The sequence below is a fragment of the Saimiri boliviensis genome, chromosome 18, assembly GCF_048565385.1.
Source record: "Saimiri boliviensis isolate mSaiBol1 chromosome 18, mSaiBol1.pri, whole genome shotgun sequence".
Taxonomy (NCBI): Eukaryota; Metazoa; Chordata; class Mammalia; order Primates; family Cebidae; genus Saimiri; species Saimiri boliviensis.
In genome coordinates this window covers 39,405,929-39,425,143 of record NC_133466.1, presented here as the reverse complement: position 1 = coordinate 39,425,143, position 19,215 = coordinate 39,405,929, and the positions used below count along the sequence as shown (strand labels likewise).

General features: G+C 40.5%; 3 protein-coding genes across 25 annotated transcripts in view; 2 read left to right on the top strand and 1 right to left on the bottom strand.

Moving 5' to 3' along the window:
- Positions 1-16,060, bottom strand: part of NSUN3 (NOP2/Sun RNA methyltransferase 3) — a 203,361-nt gene extending 187,301 nt beyond the window's left edge. For 17 of the 22 annotated variants that reach the window (XR_012514794.1, XR_012514792.1, XR_012514793.1 and 14 more), the window contains exons 1-3: positions 15,840-15,976; positions 14,007-14,116; positions 4,529-4,872 (exon numbers count right to left, since the gene is read on the bottom strand). Coding sequence is in view for 11 of the 22 variants with exons in the window: in XM_074389173.1 (XP_074245274.1) it covers positions 4,529-4,872; positions 14,007-14,116; positions 15,840-15,851 (466 nt within the window). In the remaining 11 variants the exon portion in view is untranslated. Of the gene's footprint in view, positions 1-4,528; positions 4,873-6,448 lie in introns of all 22 variants that reach the window. The other 5 variants (XM_003928330.4, XM_010338920.3, XM_074389168.1 and 2 more) reach the window with 5 other exon arrangements.
- A 4-nt stretch (positions 16,061-16,064) lies between these two features.
- On the top strand, positions 16,065-18,242 carry DHFR2 (dihydrofolate reductase 2). Its single transcript, XM_003928329.4, has 2 exons — positions 16,065-16,255; positions 17,456-18,242. The coding sequence occupies exon 2, from the start codon at positions 17,587-17,589 to the stop codon at positions 18,148-18,150; it is 564 nt and encodes a 187-aa protein (XP_003928378.3). The 5' UTR covers positions 16,065-16,255; positions 17,456-17,586; the 3' UTR covers positions 18,151-18,242.
- Positions 17,641-19,215, top strand: part of STX19 (syntaxin 19) — a 44,385-nt gene continuing 42,810 nt past the window's right edge. Inside the window, exon 1 of one of the 2 annotated variants that reach the window (XM_010338912.2) lies at positions 17,641-17,722. The gene's annotated coding sequence lies outside the window, so the exon portion shown is untranslated. The remainder of the gene's footprint in view (positions 17,723-19,215) is intronic. The other variant, XM_010338913.3, reaches the window with a different exon arrangement.

Below are 19,215 nucleotides of genomic sequence, written 5' to 3'. Positions count from 1 at the left end.
ACCAGGAAGATGTATATATAGGGATATAACAGAAGATGTTGGGAGAAGGTGAGAGGAAGAAAAAAAATAAAAAACAAGATGCCGGAAGCAAAGACTACTAAAAAAATGTTTGAAAAGCAGAGATTTAAGCAGCATGATTAACAGTCTTTGGCACACACAAAGCGTTCCAAAATGGTTATTATTTTCATTACCACAAGGAAGATGAACCTAACGCAGGGAGTTCAGAGAAGGCATTCCAGGAAAGCTGATTTCTGAAGTATAATCTGAAGGATGGAAAGAAGCAGGGGTAGAAAAAGGAAAAAGTGGCACCTGTAGAATGCAAAAAAGGACTGGAGATGAAGCAGCAGGAAGGAGAGCAAAAGCAATGAAATGAAGAAAGGAGTCTTTTCAGTCTTCTCTACTAACCAGATACCAAAAGGTTATCACTGCTAGGCGCGTTGACTCATGTCTATAATCCCAGCACTTTGGAGGTCAAGGCAGGCAGATTGCTTGAGCCCCAGAGTTCGAGGCAAGCCTGGGGCAACATAATGAAACCTCATGTCTATAAAAAACTACAAAAATGTGCCCATAGTCCCAGCTACCTGGGAGACTGAGGAGGGAAGATGACTTGAACCTAGGAGTTCAAGGCTGCTGTGAGCCAAGATCGCACCACTGTACTCCAGCCTGGGCAACAGAGTAAGACCTTGTCTCAAAAAAACAAAAAAGTTATCACTGACATCAAAGGGATTTTCATGCCTAGAGGGACAAAGCCTTCAGCCAGAAAGCTGACTAAGACTCCACCAAGCTGGGTCAATCTTAATCAATATGCTAATGTTTTTCCATTTAGAATCCATATCGTTTGCTCTTTTTCTGCCAAGACCAGAATGTTGAAAAGGATATGTTGACAAAAACCATGGTAGGTCCATCAATGTTTTAACAGGTGAGAGAAGCTGGACCAATAGAAAGTAGACTCTTTTTTTAAAAATCATCCTAAAACATAAGCTTTGTAATCATTCAAAGCCATAAGCCTCTTGGCCCAGAATAAAGGCCAGTACTGATCTAAAGAAATTTGATTGTAATCCCAGCATTTTGGGAGGCTGAGGCGGGTGGATCACGAGGTCGAAAGATCAAGACCATCCTGGTCAACATGGTGAAACCCTGTCTCTACTAAAAGCACAAAAAAATCAGCTGGGCATGGTGGCACGTGCCTGTAATCCCAGCTACTCAGGAGGCTGAGGCAGGAGAATTGCTTGAACCCAGTAGGCGGAGGTTGCGGTGAGCTGAGATCGCGCCATTGCACTCCAGCCTGGGTAACAAGAGCAAAACTCCGTCTCAAAAAAAAAAAAGAAAAAAGAAATTTGATGTACAAATGCACACTTAGTGCAGCCATCATTTTATGTTTTGCTTATAAAAGCTTTGATTAGCATTGCTTCTACATTCCAAATTCAAGCACTGTAGCTAACCTAATTTGGGCTTTAAGCATCAGCATGAAGACATCTGTACTTCTTAGTAAATCATTATCATTAGTCCTACTTAGATGAAAAGCTACTTTACTTGGAAAACTGCCTGTAGTTCATTGCCCTTGATACAAGAACAGGAAGATTCTTCTCCACTTCAAACTCCTAGAATAGATCAGTTTGCCTTTGGGTACCTAATCAAATCAACTTTGCTACCATAAATGTGTAAAATATTTATAGCCTACTAATGAGGACAATTTAGGATTAAAATGCTCTCCTTTCAAAATGGTAACCAAATTTGACATTTCCTTTCCATCCTTTATAATACTAAAATTCTATATCCAGAATTAATAGTATAAGCCTTTTAACTTATAAAAATACTTCAAAGGACACAGAGTAGGAGTAAAAAGAATTACTCCTTATAACATACAATTCCACAGAACTTCAGCTCAAATCATAAAAATAATAAAGTAAACCTATAAAATAATATTCGTGTTGTGATTTCTTATTCTAAAATACAGCAAGCTTCAATAGCTGAGTTTTAACCAGAACTCTAAAACACAGGGCATATTTTCTCCTAAAAATACAGTTAACCAATATATATTTGTACCAATACCTAGTACAACTGGATTCACATTTGTCATAAAAGAATCTTAAATCTATTTCAACAGGGAATGCTGTCATATAAAAGTATAAAAGCAGTCTTCAAACCGGAACATACATGCCTTGGGGATGCATATCAATGTTCCAAGGGACAGGAAGGCTTGGACAGTTTCAGAAGAATCCGTCGTTAGATCACCAACTTCCTAAAGGAGGGTAACACCTCCAGTAGGGCACCTCCTTTCACATGTCCCTTCACCAACTTTACAAATGACAAGCAAGCTTCCCACACATCTGGAATCCCATTATGGCAGAATGTGCCAGAGTGTAGAAACCTCCAGAACATCAAACGAGGGCAGTTCAACACATCAGTGCCTTGGCTGAGAAAGTGAGTAAGTCGGCCAAGCACAGTGGCTCGCTCCTGTAATCCTAGCACTTAGGGAAGCCAAGGCAAGCAGATCACTTGAGTCAGAAGTTCGAGACCAGCCTGGCCAACATGGTGAAACCCCATCTCTACTAAAAATATATGAATTAGCCGGTGTGGCGGTGTGCCTGTAATTCCAGCTTCTCGGGAGGCTTTTGAGAATCGCTTGAGCCTAGGAGGCAGGAGGCTGCAGTGAGCCGAGATCACACCACTGCACTCCAGTCTGAGAGACACAGCAAGACTCCCATCTCAAAAAAAAAAAAAAAAAAAAAAAAAAAACCGGCAACACTGCCTTTTGTAATTGACATGGTTTCACATCGTTCACTTTCAACAAAATAAAAAACAGACTTAAAGAGTGCTTATCTAAAAGATCATTAAAATAATACTTGATGAAAGATCTGTATGTGGTCTGGGGCTATAAATCAGGAGGTTGAAGAACCAGTAAAACAACTGTAACACAATTCTCTTTGGGACAGGTGTCACTCTTTCCCAGACTGACATGCAGTGGTGCAATCTTGGCTCACTGCAACCTCTACTACCTGGGCTCAAGCAATCCTCCTAACTCAGCCTCCCAAGTAGCTGGGACTACAGACATGCACCACCATGCTCAGCTAATTTTTTGAATTTTTTTTTTTTAGAGACAAGGTTTTCCCATGTTGCCCAAGCTGGTCTAGAGCTCCTGAGTTCAAGCGATCTGCCTGTCTTGGCTTCCCAAAGTGCTGGGATTACAGGTGTGAGCCACCACACCAAGCCATATTTCTATCTTTTAATCTGCGTGAACAGCATTGACATCTATAAAAACAAAACTATCACACAAAAAGCAGACAGAATTGATGATGAACTCTGCCTCCTCTAGCAGTAAGTAATGTTTATTCAGGGAAATCTGTATTAATTTTAAAAGAAAAATTATTAAGAAAAAAGTTATTGTGAATGTTGACTTGTTACTTTCAACAAATATTTGTAAAACTGTATATCACTTTGATTATAGTAATAATGGTAATGAAAAAGTCACTTGAAAAGAATTTCTGCATTGTCCAATACTATACCCTCTTCTCACATGTGTCTATAAGCACTTGAAATGTGGCTAGTCTGAATTGAAATATGCTGGAACTGCCGGGCGCGGTGGCTCAAGCCTATAATCCCAGCACTTTGGGAGGCCGAGGCGGGTGGATCACAAGGTCGAGAGATCAAGACCATCCTGGTCAACATGGTGAAACCCCGTCTCTACTAAAAGTGCAAAAAATTAGCTGGGCATGGTGGCACGTGCCTGTAATCCCAGCTACTCAGGAGGCTGAGGCAGGAGAATTGCCTGAGCCCAGGAGGCGGAGGTTGTGGTGAGCCGAGATCGCGCCATTGCACTCCAGCCTGGGTAACAAGGGCGAAACTCAGTCTCAAAAAAAAAAAAAAAGAAAGAAAAAAAAGAAATATGCTGTAACTGTAAGATAACCAATTTTAAAGACCTGTAAAAAAACGAGAATGTAAAATATCTCTTATTAAGTTTTACTTTGATTACATATTGAAACAATATTTTGAATGTATCAGGTTCAATGTATTATTCAAATTAATTTCACCTCTTTCTTTCTACTTCTTAAAATGGAACTACTTAAAAGTTTAAGAGTATATATGTACTTCACATTATATTTCTACTGGAAAGAATTGCCTTAGAACCTTATAGTCTATTGACATCAATAAATTATTTTAAATGTATATGATTCTGTTGCAGAGAAGTATGACAGGGATCGCTATATAAGACTCTCAAGTATAAACGTAAACAATAAAAAATAGCTATCAGGCTTATCAGCATTCATATTATCTGACAGATGTGTATTGATGAAATGTTGAAGTTTTATGCCCAATCACCTGCTAGAATTAAGTTGATGAAAAAAACGTTATTTATACTGACTTCCTCAGCAACAATTTCCAACCTTCTCCATTAGTGTCTCAGTTTTCAGGCTTCCTGAGTTTGCAAACTCGATCTAATGTTTCTCCCCATATACATATACTTTCAAAGTAGGCTGTAACATACAGATATGAGAAAGTCATTAAATACGAAGGAAAAGCACACTACCTGGACAGGCACACTGCAGCAGAGCTATTGATTTGCCTCCAGGAGCAGCACACAGATCCAGAACCTTCTCCCCATCCCTTAATTCCAGAGCCAATACTGGGAGAAGAGAAGCAGCATTTAGGAGGTAATACTTTTTCAGGTTTCCAACTTGGTGTCTTTCAGAAGGGATTCGGCCTGGAGTTCTGCTAAGGTAACACTTCATTGATTTAGGATAGTTGGGTAAAGATCCCTGAAAGAGGGTGTGATAGCCCTTCAAATGTAAATCCTTTTCCATTTCAAAAGGGTAATTGAATCGGTTAAGCAGGACAGCATATTGCCAGCATGATGGAGATGTTAGTATCTCCCTAGAAAGAGAAAAAGAGAAATTAAGATAATATTATCTATACCAATACAATTTTATATGATGAATCAGGTTGCATTCCACAACCAATCAGGTATTTGCACAAAAGTGTAACCTTTGTGACTTCACTTCAGCCTCAGTTTGGTTGCTTTTCACAACCAATCAGACTGACTGCAGGCCACGACGTCATTGACATGAGCTGAGCACCGAGTGGCCAATGGGTGACCTCGAGTGGGTATTTGGACCTGAGAAGATTCTGTATCCTTGCGGCGCTGCTCTGGCCAGTCTCACTCTATGGAGTGTACTTTCACTTTCAATGAATCTCTTTTATTGCTGCATTCTTTCCTTGCTTTGCTGTGCGTTTTGTCCAATTCTTTGTTCAAAACTCCAAGAACCTGGACTTGGAGGGAAGACCCTCTACTGGTAACATTACAATTACTAAGTTTTTTGAGGCCCCTTAAATTCTGCACCAGAGGCATGCCTCAGCCGACATTCAACTTAGTCCCTCCCTGCAGAATATCTTGAAAAAAAAAAAAAAAAAAAAAAAGCCTGCCTTTACATACCTCTAAATCTGTCAGAATGAATCTTTGTCCATCACTCTGCACAACGAAGTGTTTTTCTTAGAACCACTATTCAATTTCTTAGAGACTATTAATACTAGAGGGAAAAGTACTATCATAAAAGGGTGTTAGATGGAATGAGTGTTTTCTTCTGATGAAGATAAAAGGTATGGGAAGCTAACTACAGTGAAGTCTACAGTAATGGAGTTAATGAGGCAATGAGTGGCTCAGATGATACAAAACCAAGGATGATTTAAAAACCACTTATGGATTGATGGTGCAGGCTTTCCCCCAGCAGCTTTAACTTGCTAAATTTGTATTTGGTCCAAGAGTTCCATCTCTTGACAATCACAAACTCATATCAACTGACAGATGAGCCAGCAGGAAATACTTAATTTATTTACTAGCTGACCTTTCTAGCTGAGTTATTTGGGAACGTCATTAACTATGGCCAATTAAATAAATTCCAGCTGCTATACACCCTGGAGTTGCCTATGTGAGGAATGGCTGGATTGAAATGTAACACCTGTGACTGGAACCGTGCCATGTGAATTTCAATTTAGGGCTAATATGTGAAACTGCTTTTTCCTTTCACTGCCTCTTACTATGGATGGTGTGTCACAGGAACATGACATATCTGTTTCAGCTATTTTGGAGGATGACAACCTCTTTCCTTAAAGAGGTTCACAAACTTAAGTGTGCAAGACTGCAGGGACCTACCCCAGGCTTTCTGATTCAGTAGGTCTGAAAGACAGCCTGAAATTTGTATCTTTAGCAAGTTTTCAGGTGATGTTGATGCTGCTGATACCCAGGACCACACTTTGGGAAAGAATGCTTTAAAACTGACCCCAAAGTGAAATCTGCAAATGCTCACTATTGCAAATCTTATGGTGGTTCACCCTAATCTTACCCTCCAAACAGGCTGAAAAATCTATCCAGTATTGAGTCATGTGTAAGAAAAAGATGGTCAGAAACACAATTATACAGACAGGAGTGGCTTGGCTTGCATCATATGCCTACCTCTCAGCTAAAAAGGAGTAGGACACTTTCAGTTCCTATCAGACAGGACAAATCTCTATTCATTCTTCTTTTTTTCTTCAGAATTTTCGAAACGATCTTGGATGTTTATTCTTTCAGATGAACTTTGGAAACAAAGTTAAAAAAAATTATAAAATATTTGTGTATGGGCCAGGCGCGGTGGCTCACGCCTATAATCCCAGCACTTTGGGAGGCCGAGGCAGGTAGATCACAAGGTCAAGAGATCGACACCATCCTGGTCAACATGGTGAAACCCCGTCTTTACCAAAAACACAAAAATTAGCTAGGCATGGTGGCGCGCGTCTGTAGTCCCAGCTACTCGGGAGGCTGAGGCAGGAGAATTGCCTGAACCCAGGAGGCGGAGGTTGCGGTGAGCTGAGATCACGCCATTGCACTCCAGCCTGGGTAACAAGAGTGAAACTCCATCTCAAAACAAACAAACAAAAAAATTTGTGTATGTGGACAGGCAGAGATATACAGTAACCTTGCCTAGTATTATATTAGATGCATTAAACTTGGAGAGATTTAACATCTTTATTGCAATCAGTTTTTTCAATTCTGATCACAATATGTTTCTCCATTTAGTCACATTTTCTTCCATATCTCTTAGGAAGGTTATTAATCCTGAATATTTCCTTTTAAGCTTATTGTTTAAGAGGATTATTAATTTAGGAAAAACATTACTTTTGTACATTACCCAATACATTAAATCTTGAAGGATGGGAAGAAATTATCTATAGGAAGAAATGACAAAGGAAGTTTCAGGACAAAGCCAATACCACAAGTACAAGCACACAGGTATGAGAAAGAACAGTGCATTTTTAGTAGTCTGCTGTGGATCACGGCAGATTACCAAGTATACTATGATAAGGTTTTTGAATCTTATCTTCTAAGTGATGAGAAGCCATTTAAAGACTTTAGGAGGAGAGAGCCCCAATCAGACTTAAAGACATGTACTTATTGCAGATTGAGGCAGAACTCTTGAGAAGTTATTCTATCTCATTCTTTAGTGACTAGACAAAATAAGATAGAACAAATGAAACTTTTGATCTTTCACAATCTATGCCCAATCCTACTGAACTATGTAGATTTCCCCTAATAAGTTTCTTTAACATTGACTGGTCTCCACATAAACTATGCCCCACCCCCGACCCTGACTGGAATAACCTTTCCTCTCTCATCCAGGCATTCTCAACTTAGGGAGTTTTACCTAAGGAAGCCTTTCCACCCAGTTCATATCCTCCACCATTCTCTGATATTATTATTAATAAATGCTACTGATTGGATGTGTACAATCAGTATGTTCATTTTGCATGTTTATATCATAGAATCATCACAACGACCTTGAGAGAGGCAGCTCTTACTCCTATTTTAGCGGTTAACTGAGGCTTTTAGAGATTTGGCCACTTGCCCGAGGTCACACTGCTGGTAGGCAGAAGTATCTGATTCAAAATCAGACTGACTTTAAGGCCTAACAGGAGTGATTCCCAAAGTGTGAGACCTTTGTCCTACAGCACAGAGCTATACAAGGGGTCAGGAAAGAGAATTTTACCCCAACCCTCAACTAGTTAGTGCAAGTGGCCCTGACCTCCCTGAAACCCTCTTGTCTCTAACAATGAAAGCAGCTTGTCATATCCTGCCTATAGAAACAGCTGCAACAGACTAACTCTTGAAGGGTCTGCTAAGGCTGCTCAGGCTGGTGCTTCCTAGCCCTGAGAAAGCAAAGCTGTGTATTAATATAATACACAGCTTTATTATTAATATAATACACACACCTGCCACTGACCTTCATTCTTCTCACAACACATACACACACACACACACACGCACACACACACCCTCCCATGCCTGCACTGGGTGGGTGGCTACCCTGGGGCTGGAGGGAAAGTGGCTTCCGAATCCAAAGCTCTGACGGATGGGCAAGTAGTCTAGCAGGTGGTAGAGGGAATGTACATTAGAAGACTCTAGAAAACAATGGCCAGGTACCACACTCCAGGCCTTCTCCCAAGATTCACAGTCAGTCGGAAGCTGCTCCATTTACTGGTGTTCCAGGTGAGAAAAAGTGTAAGCACCTCAGTAGCCAGCAGAAATGGAGACACACAAGGTCAGTGAATGAAATTTGCTAGTACATCACTGATACCATTTTGAAAAAAACACATTTTAGGTTGACGTTAAAATCCTCACCATATGTTTAAAGGATGCAATTTCCAGCATACTGTAAAAATTGACATTTTAAAATACAAATTACACTGCTTTTAAAAATGTACCCAGTGGAACCTAAATATCAGAATGATTTTGATACCCATCACAATCCATTTAAAAATTCATAGACTGACTTGTCTTTAATAGGCGGAAATTTCATGCTGCTCGTTTTCCTTTTTTATTTACATTCTATTTCATATAACTTTATACTAATATATTTTCATCCTTAAAATCTTTTTATCACCCTATCATACTTCTCTAGGCCCCACATATATACATGAATATGTACTAAATTTGTTTTTCCTGTGGTCTTAAATTTCTTAGTGTTAAAAATAGTAACTTCTGGATTCAGGGATCAATAACATTATTAGTATAAAACTGATCAAAACAACTTACAAACATAAAAGTAAAATTGATAACAAATGAATATTTTAATGAAATGAGCTTTTGTTTTCATGTATCCATGAAAAATTACTTCTTACTATAATAAAATGAGTCAGGATTCAACATAATTTTTATGCACATTTTGTGTTTTTATAAAAGCTGACAAAAACCTTTAGTTAAATAAATGGATGAGAATTAAATATATTCTGTTATAGCAATGTTTCTTACTTTGAATTCTTTTAGAGTTATATCCCCAAATCACTTAGCGACCGATCATCACAAATATTTTAAATGAGTTGTTAGCTGACATCTCAATCAGGGCTCCTTTACTTTTATTGAAAACAAAACCTGGAAACCACCTGACTTGTCAGAGAATCTGTTAGGTCATTCGCTTTCTCACACTGACACTCCAGTAGTTTCTGGCACATGGAGGTTCTGAATACCTGGGGGAACGCAGCACGGAAGCCAGAATAGTGCAAGAGTGCCTTTTTTTGTAAACAGGGTGACAGAAAATTGAAGAAAGGCAGGTTGGGAAAGGACAATACGTACCCTCTTACGTACAGAGGGGCAGAGTAATTTTCTGAAAGAGAATACATGAAAGTTGAGGATCTGAAAACTGACTGCTGTCACTTACCTGAGCCTACATACCCCTTGGAAAGCCTTTCTCTATCTCACTCATTGTTGCTCCTCCCTCTGCTATGATAAGTCTGTTTTGTCTTCTTTTTTTTAGAAACATGGTCTCACTCTGACACCCAAGCTGGAGTATGGTGGTGCAATCATGGCTCACTGAAGCCTCGACCTCCTGGACTCAAGCAATCCTCCCACCTCAGTCTCCTGAATAGCTGGGCCTATAGGTATGCACCACCACACCCAGATACTTTTTTACTTTTGTAGAGATGAGGTCTTGCTGTATTGGCCATGCTGGTCTTGAACTCCTGTCCTCAAGTGATCCTCCTACTCTCAAGCAATCCCCCTGCCTTGGTCTCCCAAAGTGCTAGAATTACAGGCGTGGGCCATCGTATATTATCTTGTCAAAATTCATTCATTCTCTAAAAATACACCATATATCGACTATATGCTAGACACATCTATTTACTGATAATGAAATAAAATTAGCTTATATTTAAATTCCTAAGAAACAAAAGAAAAATATTAAAACTGATCCAAAAGATATTAAGTAAAACTGGACAGATGGTACACAGGAATAACTGAACTCTGAGAAACAGCTGATGAAGCTAAACTAATATATCACACTGTGTGTCACCCTGACTGCTTACCGTCCATTTCTCTAGCTGGTTTTTATGGGAACCTTGACTTATTTTTCTCTGTCTCCTTGGCTTAGTGCCTGGGGCCTAAATCCTGGAGTAAATTAATAAAATTAGAGTTTGATTTACAGCTCTCCAAACTACTTATTATTTTAACAAAATCAAAGCATTAAAAAATGAAAAGCTAGTTAAGTTAAAATCTTGCAAAACTGTGTAACATATTATTTGGATAATGTGTATTATTTGAGAGTATAATTTTCATTCAAATTTTCTGTGACTTTATTCTTTTCTCCTATTCTACTCTCTACCCTACCTTCAAAATATCATTTAATCTAGAAGTTGTTAAACACAATATAACCCTGTAGAATTACAGAACCTATGTAAATTTCCAGTTAAGAGAAATTCCTTGATTTAGTGCTATTTTTATCCACTAGAGGGCGCCCATTCAACCATTTTTAAAGTTGTTTGGAAATGAAAAATAAATCAATTTTATGGAAATGCACCAAATATGTTTTTGAGTCATCTTATTTTTATTCTTCAGAGACACTAATGAAGAGCCTATGGCTTCCTATTCTATTTTGGCAATGGCTATTCCTTGCATCTCACAGAAGGGTAATTTATGTCCAGATTTGTTACTCACTGCACCTCAAATAGAAAATCCTTTGAGTTTCTGGTGGAGCATCAAAAGGCTAAAAATCCTGAACATGAGTCTTTCATACTATGGGATCTGTGCATGTGTTTGGAAGGATGCAACTCATCAACAAAGCTAACTTTTACTGGCAGTAGTGTATGACAGTTTGCACAGGAGTACTCCCAACCAGGGACACTCCCAGAGACTTGGTATCCACTTGTTATTGAGTCTTGGTCATGTACATATGACTGACTGACCATATAGCTTTTAGTCACAAGCCTTTCTGGAGGTTAACACCTGTGGTCCACAGCCCTCAACACAAATCACATCCTTAGATTATCATCTGTGATCTAAACACCCAGGTAAACAAAGACACACTTATCAGGAAGGACATTCCAAGAGCTTAAAGATCACCTCCCAGGAACTGAGGACAAAAAATGCCAGAAGTATTTTTGAATAAGGTTCATTCTTTACTACAAAGGTAGTGAAAGTATAGAGAAGGAAGGAACCAGACTGATGAGGATACACTAATTGAGGTAAACTACAACAGGGAGCAAAGGCAACAGAGGTTTAGAAGGGAAAACTAATAACACACTTCTGAGTTTGCTGAGTCTGCCAAGTAACTGAAGTTGCTAAAAAACAGAAGTATGGGACTGTATCTTGGGAAGAACCTCACAGCTTGAGATGACAGCATACCGATTAAGAGTCATCCCATAAATTAGCTTACCTGAGGAGAACATGGAGGTAACAATAGAGCAAAATTTGAACCAGGGTAAACTCCAGTTTTAAAGGCTACTCAGAGGATAACTAGACGAGAAAGGTTATTACAAAAGACTAAATTTAAACTCTGAATCTTGGCCGGGCGCAGTGACTGAAGCCTGTAATCCCAACACTTTGGGAGGCACAGGCAGGTGGATCACGAGGTCAAGAGATCGAGACCATCCTGGTCAGCTACTCAGGAGGCTGAGGCAGGAGAATTGCCTGAACCCAGGAGGCAGAGGTTGCGGTAAGCAGAGACTGCGCCATTGCACTCCAGCCTGGGTAACAAGAGCGAAACTCCGTCTCAAATAAATAAATAAATAAATACTGAATCTTCTCCACTACTACAGGAAACTAAAAATATTGAATAAATTACTTTGTAAATAGGCCAAAAAAAAAAAAAAGCCCTTAACTTTCCCTGGAAGTAGACTCTACAAGTACATGATACCTTACAAATAAGCAGTTAAAAAACAAAATATTTAATTCTGTTCTTATTTCCCCATACCATCTTCTACACTCAGATTACTTCCTAAGCTGAGAAGCCTTTATTTTGCCAATGGCAAATTTAATGCACGTTTAGGTAAAACTTAAATTACAACAAAAACCCAGTAATATAATAGATGAAGCAGAAGGTACAGCTAATTAAACAGCTTTGAGGTTCCCTGCTCATTTTGTTTAGGGTCAAGTAATGCTATATGACTTTCGGAGTACACCAAGTAGAAAAATAAGTCATTACAGAAAATGAGTAGCCAGACTGCTATAAAGTTAATAGGAGAAAAATACCTCTTAAAATCTTGTCCTTTTTTTTTTTTTTAAATCATATCCCAGATATGAGACAGTATAGAAAAAGGATGAGCGGTGGGAGTTCTTGAGTCAGCCAAGCTAGGCTCAAGTCTCAGCTCCGCCACTTACGAGCTGAGTGAACTTTGGCAAGTTACTGAAACTCTTACAGGTTTGCTCTGAGAATCATGTAAGTCAGCATGTCTGGCATATAGTAAGCACGTAATAAGCGTTCAGTTATTTGAATATTCTATTTGATGACCTTTGTATACTGAAAACTTCATGAATTTATTATATACTTCTGTTTTTCATCTCTGTGACAGAAAATATCCATTTGAAAATCTACTTTTGAAATAAAACCCACAAATATAAATGGCTTGCACATTATAGCATTTACCAATTTCTAAAACAGCTTAATTGTCCTAAAATTATCTGAGAATCACCTCAGCCTTTGTGATCTTTATTAGCCAAAACTTAATGTCTTTGTTTTCAAAAATGTTTAGAGCTGCCATTGGTAAAGGAGAAATGCTTACAGCTGATCGAAGAAGAAAATGGATAAGCCAACCATCTGAAAAATCAGTCTGGACTCAGTTACAGATTTATCTGTAGCCATGTAACTTTTTCTCCTCATACAAAATGTAGTGGGCTTTTGCCCTAACTTCATGAACAGTGCATCTTGTCCCCTCAACCTAGAAGGGCTATTTCTTTTTGTCAAAGTAACTTCTGTTAGTCACCAAGACCCAGCTCCCCTTCAGGCCTTGGCTGGCACCCTCGGGCTTTGTTAGGTATTTTGATCACAGGATTTACAAACTGGTTTAGTTTATATAGTTGTAACCACACCCATCTCCCCACCTCCCTCATAAACACTAACTAGACTGTATGTAAACTGGACATGTGGGCTGTCTTGCTCTTTGTATTCCAGAGAGCATGATACAATGTATGAGGCACTGAGTCAAGAACCAGTGATCCACACATCAACAGCAGCTTACCAAACATACAAATCACGTTTCTCCTACTTCCATGCATTAAGCATTTCTTGTTTTTACAGCATAAATAATTTTGTGTGTATATGCATGTGTTTAAAATATACCCAGCCATAGGCATAGGAAAGAAATATGATTACTCAATGCAGTGTACCTTTGACTCAGATAAGGCAGTGCTGGCTTTAAAGATTTGTTGTATTATCTTCTAAATTTCAGAAACCAAATATTCCAACTTTTATGATTTTCTTTTCCAGTATAATTAATTTTGTCAAACTAGTGGGCATTCCTATTTCAAGGATAAAAGCAACTACTCAAAGCAAAGGGATAGCAATCTGTGAAGTTTTCTTTCTCCCCTTTCCATTACGCTATGATTCAGTCTACTTCCTCTAAGTTGTTCCTTTCTATAACCTTAGTAGGAAAGGACACCCAGGTTTAGACTCCTTTGCGTTTTATCCTCACGGCATCCCTCCCACAAAACGGAGGACTATATGCTGTACTTTGTTCCATCATAAAGCATCAAGAGGAATTATACTAACCTTACTGTATTCCAGGTATCTCCGAGTTCTTTAGAATACTGTTTTTCAAAATGATCCAACACAACTTTGCAAATCTGTTTTGCAAGCTTCCCTTCTGATTTTGCTTTCAGCTATGACGATAAGAAAAGGTTGCTGACGCACACCGATATTATTACAAATTTATTGAACTTCAACATTAGCAAGTTTTTTTTTTTTTTTTCAAGACAAGAACACTTTTTTGGGACAATTACTAGTTCTTGAAATGGGAGCAATACCTTACAAGTACCAAAATTGTACTACATTACCTACTTACGAAAAAGCAAGCTTTTTCCAAATAATTATTTTCCAAATGTGAAGCAGAGGCTAAAAGAGAATCTACAGGGGCTGAGTAAACTGTCAAAAGGAACAAATTAATTGTAAAAAGTCACTGTAGGGGCCGGGCTGGTGGCTCACGCCTGTAATCCCAGCACTTTGGGATGCAGAGGTGGGAAAATCACATGAGGTCAGGAGTTCAAGGCCAGCCTGGCCAACATGGGAAACCGCCATCTCTACTAAAAATACAGAAATTAGCCGGGAGTGGTGGCAGGTGCTTGTAACCCCAGCTACTCAGGAGGCTGAGGTGGGAGAATCGCTTGAACTCGGAAGGTGGAGGTTACAGTCAGCCGTGATTTTGCGGGGAAGAGGTGAGTGGATTATTTCCCTGTTCAAGACCGGACTGGGAAACATACCAAGGCCCTGTCTCTACAAAAGGAAAAAAAAAAAAAAAAAAAAAAAAAAATTAGCCAGGCGTGGTGGCCCGCTCCTGGAGTCCTAGCTACTAGCAAGGCTGAGGCTGGAGGATCGCTGAAGCCCAGGAGTTCAAGGTTGCAGTGAGCTACGCCCAGCTGCTGCATTCCAGCTTGAGTGACAGAGCAAGACCTTGTCTCTAAACAAAACTAAAAATTTTCATTTCTAGCATAGCTGGAAATGAAAATTATGTTAAGTGAAATAGGCCAGACACAGAGACAAATATTGCATGTTCTTAACTATTTGTCGGATTGGGAAGGTTACAGGAGGGGTGGGATGAAGGTGGGGATGGTTAATGGGCAAAAAAATAGAATGAGTAAAATCTATTTAATAGCACAACGGAATGAGTCGTCAACAATAACTTAATAGTACATTTTAAAGTAAGTGCAACTGGATTAACACAAAGGGTAAACGCTTGAGGGACTGGATACCCCATTCTCCATGATGTATTATGTTTTGCATGTCTGTATCAAAATATCTTATTTACCTCATTAAAATCTGTACCTTCTGTGTACCAACAAAAATTAAAAATTAAAAAATTAAAAGAATCAACCTGGAATAGCTGTACTAACTCCAGTCAAAACTAAAAAGTCACCGTAGATGCCGACATCAAGAAAACTTGGTGAAAGGTATCTGCGAACTCCGTACTATCTTTGCAACTCTTCTGTAAATCTAAATTTCAAAGTGAAAAGTTAATTTAGGGGGAAACAAAATCACTCCAGGTTCCTTGTGAAAATTCCTCGCCGCTGTCAGACGGACTCATCCAGGAAAAGCGTATTCAGTGCCTACTACGTAACAGACACCGTTCTAAGCTCCGACACGGAAACCCACCCCAGCCTCCCAGGAGCCGGAGGCAGCGGGCGCGGGAGTCCGCGAGCTGGGCGGAGGGGCTCGGCATGACCGCACTCAGCATGATTCCAGGGCGCCACAGGGACGCCAAAGAAACGCTGACACCGCGAGGCGGCGAGCGCAGGCCGCGCTCCCCCAGCCCAGCACCCTCCCTCGCCGCCTCGGCGGCCGACAGAAGCGTCTCATTAGAGAGGCACCCGGCCGGGCCCCAGGCCTCACCGGGGTCAGCATGTTCCCGCTGAGAACGTTCAAACAAGAGGTGTACGCGAACCGGCATCCAAGAGCCTCCAGGGAACTGAAAGAACAGCCCGACTTCCGCAGGCATCCGCTTTCACGCTCACATTTCCTCTTCGAGTTATCGCGAGATCCTGATTTGCCCGCGCGGCAGAAATCTCGTCTAAGAGGCTCCGGTCCCGCGGGAGATTCACCAGCGGTGACTTCCGGTCCCGCGGGAGATTCACGAGCGGTGACTTCCGGTAGCTGGTAAAGGCGGATACCTCCCGGGACGCGGAGGCCGCGGCCGGGGCGACGGCGACTTTCGCTGCTTGGCTGGCTGGGCGGAGCTCTGGGCGTCCGGACCTTGGAAAGTCACGCGCCCGCGCGCGCCCGTGGCCCCGGCTTCTGCGGATGCTGAGGTGGGAGGATTGCTTGAGCAGGGCTTTGAGGTTGCCGTGAGCCGTGGTCGCGCCGCTGTCCTGCCGCCTGGGCGACAGCGAGGCCGCGTCTCAAAATAAATACAAACACGGTCACAGATCGTGCTGAACGGCCTATGTGTGCATGGGCTCAGTGAAAGAATGCGTTTGGGGCTTATTATTATTTTAAATAAAGACGGGGTTTCAGCATGTTGGTCTTGAACTCCGACCTCAGGTCTTGAACTCCCGACCTCAGGTGATCCGCCCGCTTTGGCCTCCAGAGTGCTTGGATTACAGCCGTGAGCCACCACGTCCGGCCATGTGTTGTGTGATGACTGCTTTAAACTATTCTCAAAGCGAAACTAGTTAGGATCTAATCTACCAAATCGAATGACCCCCGTTCGCCTAGACGTTCAGTACCAGTACCCAAGGATAAAACGGTGTCATGCTTTTCCCAAACCTGGCCCCTGAGGATAGTCTCCTTCTTGGAATGGGGAGTGTTAAATGATTAAACTGAATACACATGTAAAGCGGTTACAACAGTGATTCGGAAATGGTTAACAAATGTTAGCTGCTGCTGTTATTTTCACTGTTACGCTCATTGTGATTTTTATCGCGTTGACACCAAATGCGTGAAGACAAAAAGGACCCTCCACTCTAGCCTCCCCCACCTTTAACAAGGAGCAACGTTTAATGGTTCTGGAAGGAAGGTGTTTATTACGCCTATTTTGATAGGAATAGCAGTTTATTTAGTGTTTTCATGTTAGGCTTCAAGCACACACTCATTTGTAGCAACAATCAGCAATTAGAAAAAATTAGTTTGATATGGCTGCTGATATTTAATAAACATCAACTTTTGATGCCCCTTGATGTTCGTATCAGTGTAAGTACGTGCTGTAGGTACAAGTCTTATATTCAGGTAAAAACATGTCTTTCTCACTAATCTGATTTGAAGCTTAAAATATTTATTTAAAGTTTCCAAGTCACCTAAAAATGCACGTTATTAGAATTTAGACTTGGTACAAAAGACTGTAAGGTATTCAGGAGTGAAATGATGCCATCTCTTGGGTGCTGTCTGTTTCATGTTTGTGGAAAAGTCAGTCTACTTTTCAGCCTCCGTATTTTTTATAATTTTACAAATTTATGGTTTCTACATATACATTTATATATCTTATGTAATTTATTTTTCTATGCTTATTCCAGAATGTTGCAGTTAATGAATTAATACACTCGTATTATATTTGCAATGTGGACATGTAAAAGAATTTGAAGAAGGGAGTTTCACGCCATTCTTGGCTACCTAGTGAGCGGGCTCGGAGGTGCTCATTGCCATCATGGTTCGTTTGCTAAACTGCATCGTCGCTGTGTCCCAGAACATGGGTATCGGCAAGAAGGGGGACCTGCCCTGGCCGCCACTCAGAAATGAATTCAGGTATTTCCAGAGAATGACTACAACTTCTTCAATAGAAGGTAAACAGAATCTGGTGATTATGGGTAGACAGACCTGGTTCTCCATTCCTGAGAAGAATCGACCTTTAAAGGATAGAATTAATTTGGTTCTCAGCAGAGAACTCAAGGAACCTCCACAAGGAGCTCATTTTCTTGCCAGAAGTCTGGATGATGCATTAAACCTTACTGAACAACCGGAATTAGCAAATAAAGTAGATATGATTTGGATAATTGGTGGCAGTTCTGTTTATAAGGAAGCCATGAGTCACCCAGGCCACCTTAAACTATTTGTGACAAGAATCATGCAGGACTTTGAAAGTGACACGTTTTTTCCGGAAATTTATTTGGAGAAATACAGACTTCTGCCAGAATACCCAGGTGTTCTCTCTGATGTCCAGGAGGAGAAAGGCATTAAGTACAAGTTTGAAGTATATGAGAAGAATGATTAATATGAAAGTCTTTTCCAGTTTAGTTGTTCCCCCTCCCTCTGAAAAAAGTACGTATTTTTGGCTGGGCGCTGTGGCTCACGCCTGTAATCCTAGCATTTTGGGAGGCCGAGGTTGGTGGATCTCCTGAGGTCAGGAGTTCAAGCCCAGCCTGGCCATCATGGTGAAACTCCACCTTTATTTAAAAAAAAAGTTTGTTGACTTTAAGTCCATGGATAATTATTTCTAAGCAACATTTTTTTTTTTACCACTAATCTTGAATATATCAGATACCATTTATGAAACATTCTTTCTGTAACTAAGTCCCTCTCCAAGACCCTGACTGAGTTGCCAGCACCTGCTACAGTGAGCTGCCATTCCACACCCATCACATGTGGCACTCTTGCCAGTCCTTGACATTGTCGGGCTTTTCAAATGTTGGTAGTATTTATTGAAGATGAGCATACCCTTCAACTGAGCAGTTTCACTAGCGGGAAATATCAAAAACTTCCTACATGTATATCCAGAGGTTTATAGACAAATGTGGCAGTCTTGTTTGTAACAGTGAAAAATTGAAAACAACCTGGAAGTCCAGTGATGGGAAAATGAGTATTTTTCTGTCTTAGATTGGGGAACCCAAAGCAGATTCCAAGACTGAAATTTCAGTGAAAGTAGTTTATTTGCTAGGTCAAACCAGAAATCATCAACTGAGGTATTGCTAAATGAAACTGAGACGGTAAGAAAACCAGTTTAAAGGGTTGGTTAGGCAATCATTAATTCTAGGGCAGAAAGTCAGTGAGCAGGTTCTCATTGGTAACAAGCTCCATGCTGCTGAGATAGCAGGGAAACAAAGGGAAGAAAGCTGGAATATTGATCCCTGACTCCTTGGTGGTCAGCTCCCTGTCCTGTGTGTGGGCAGAAGGTACTCCAGCTGTTCTATTGCAAGTCCCAGGTGTTTGCAGTAAGAAGCTGCTGGAATACAGGGCAACAGTGAATGTCAAACACTCAAAGCAATGTCATGTTTAAAGTTCTCTCTAGTTGCCCAGGCATAGAGCAATGGCGCGACATCTGCTCACTGCAACCTCTGCC

Bases quoted from the DNA above. Each gene is read 5' to 3' on its own strand.
- DHFR2 (XM_003928329.4), top strand. From the start codon at position 17,587: ATGGTTCGTTTGCTAAACTGCATCGTCGCTGTGTCCCAGAACATGGGT.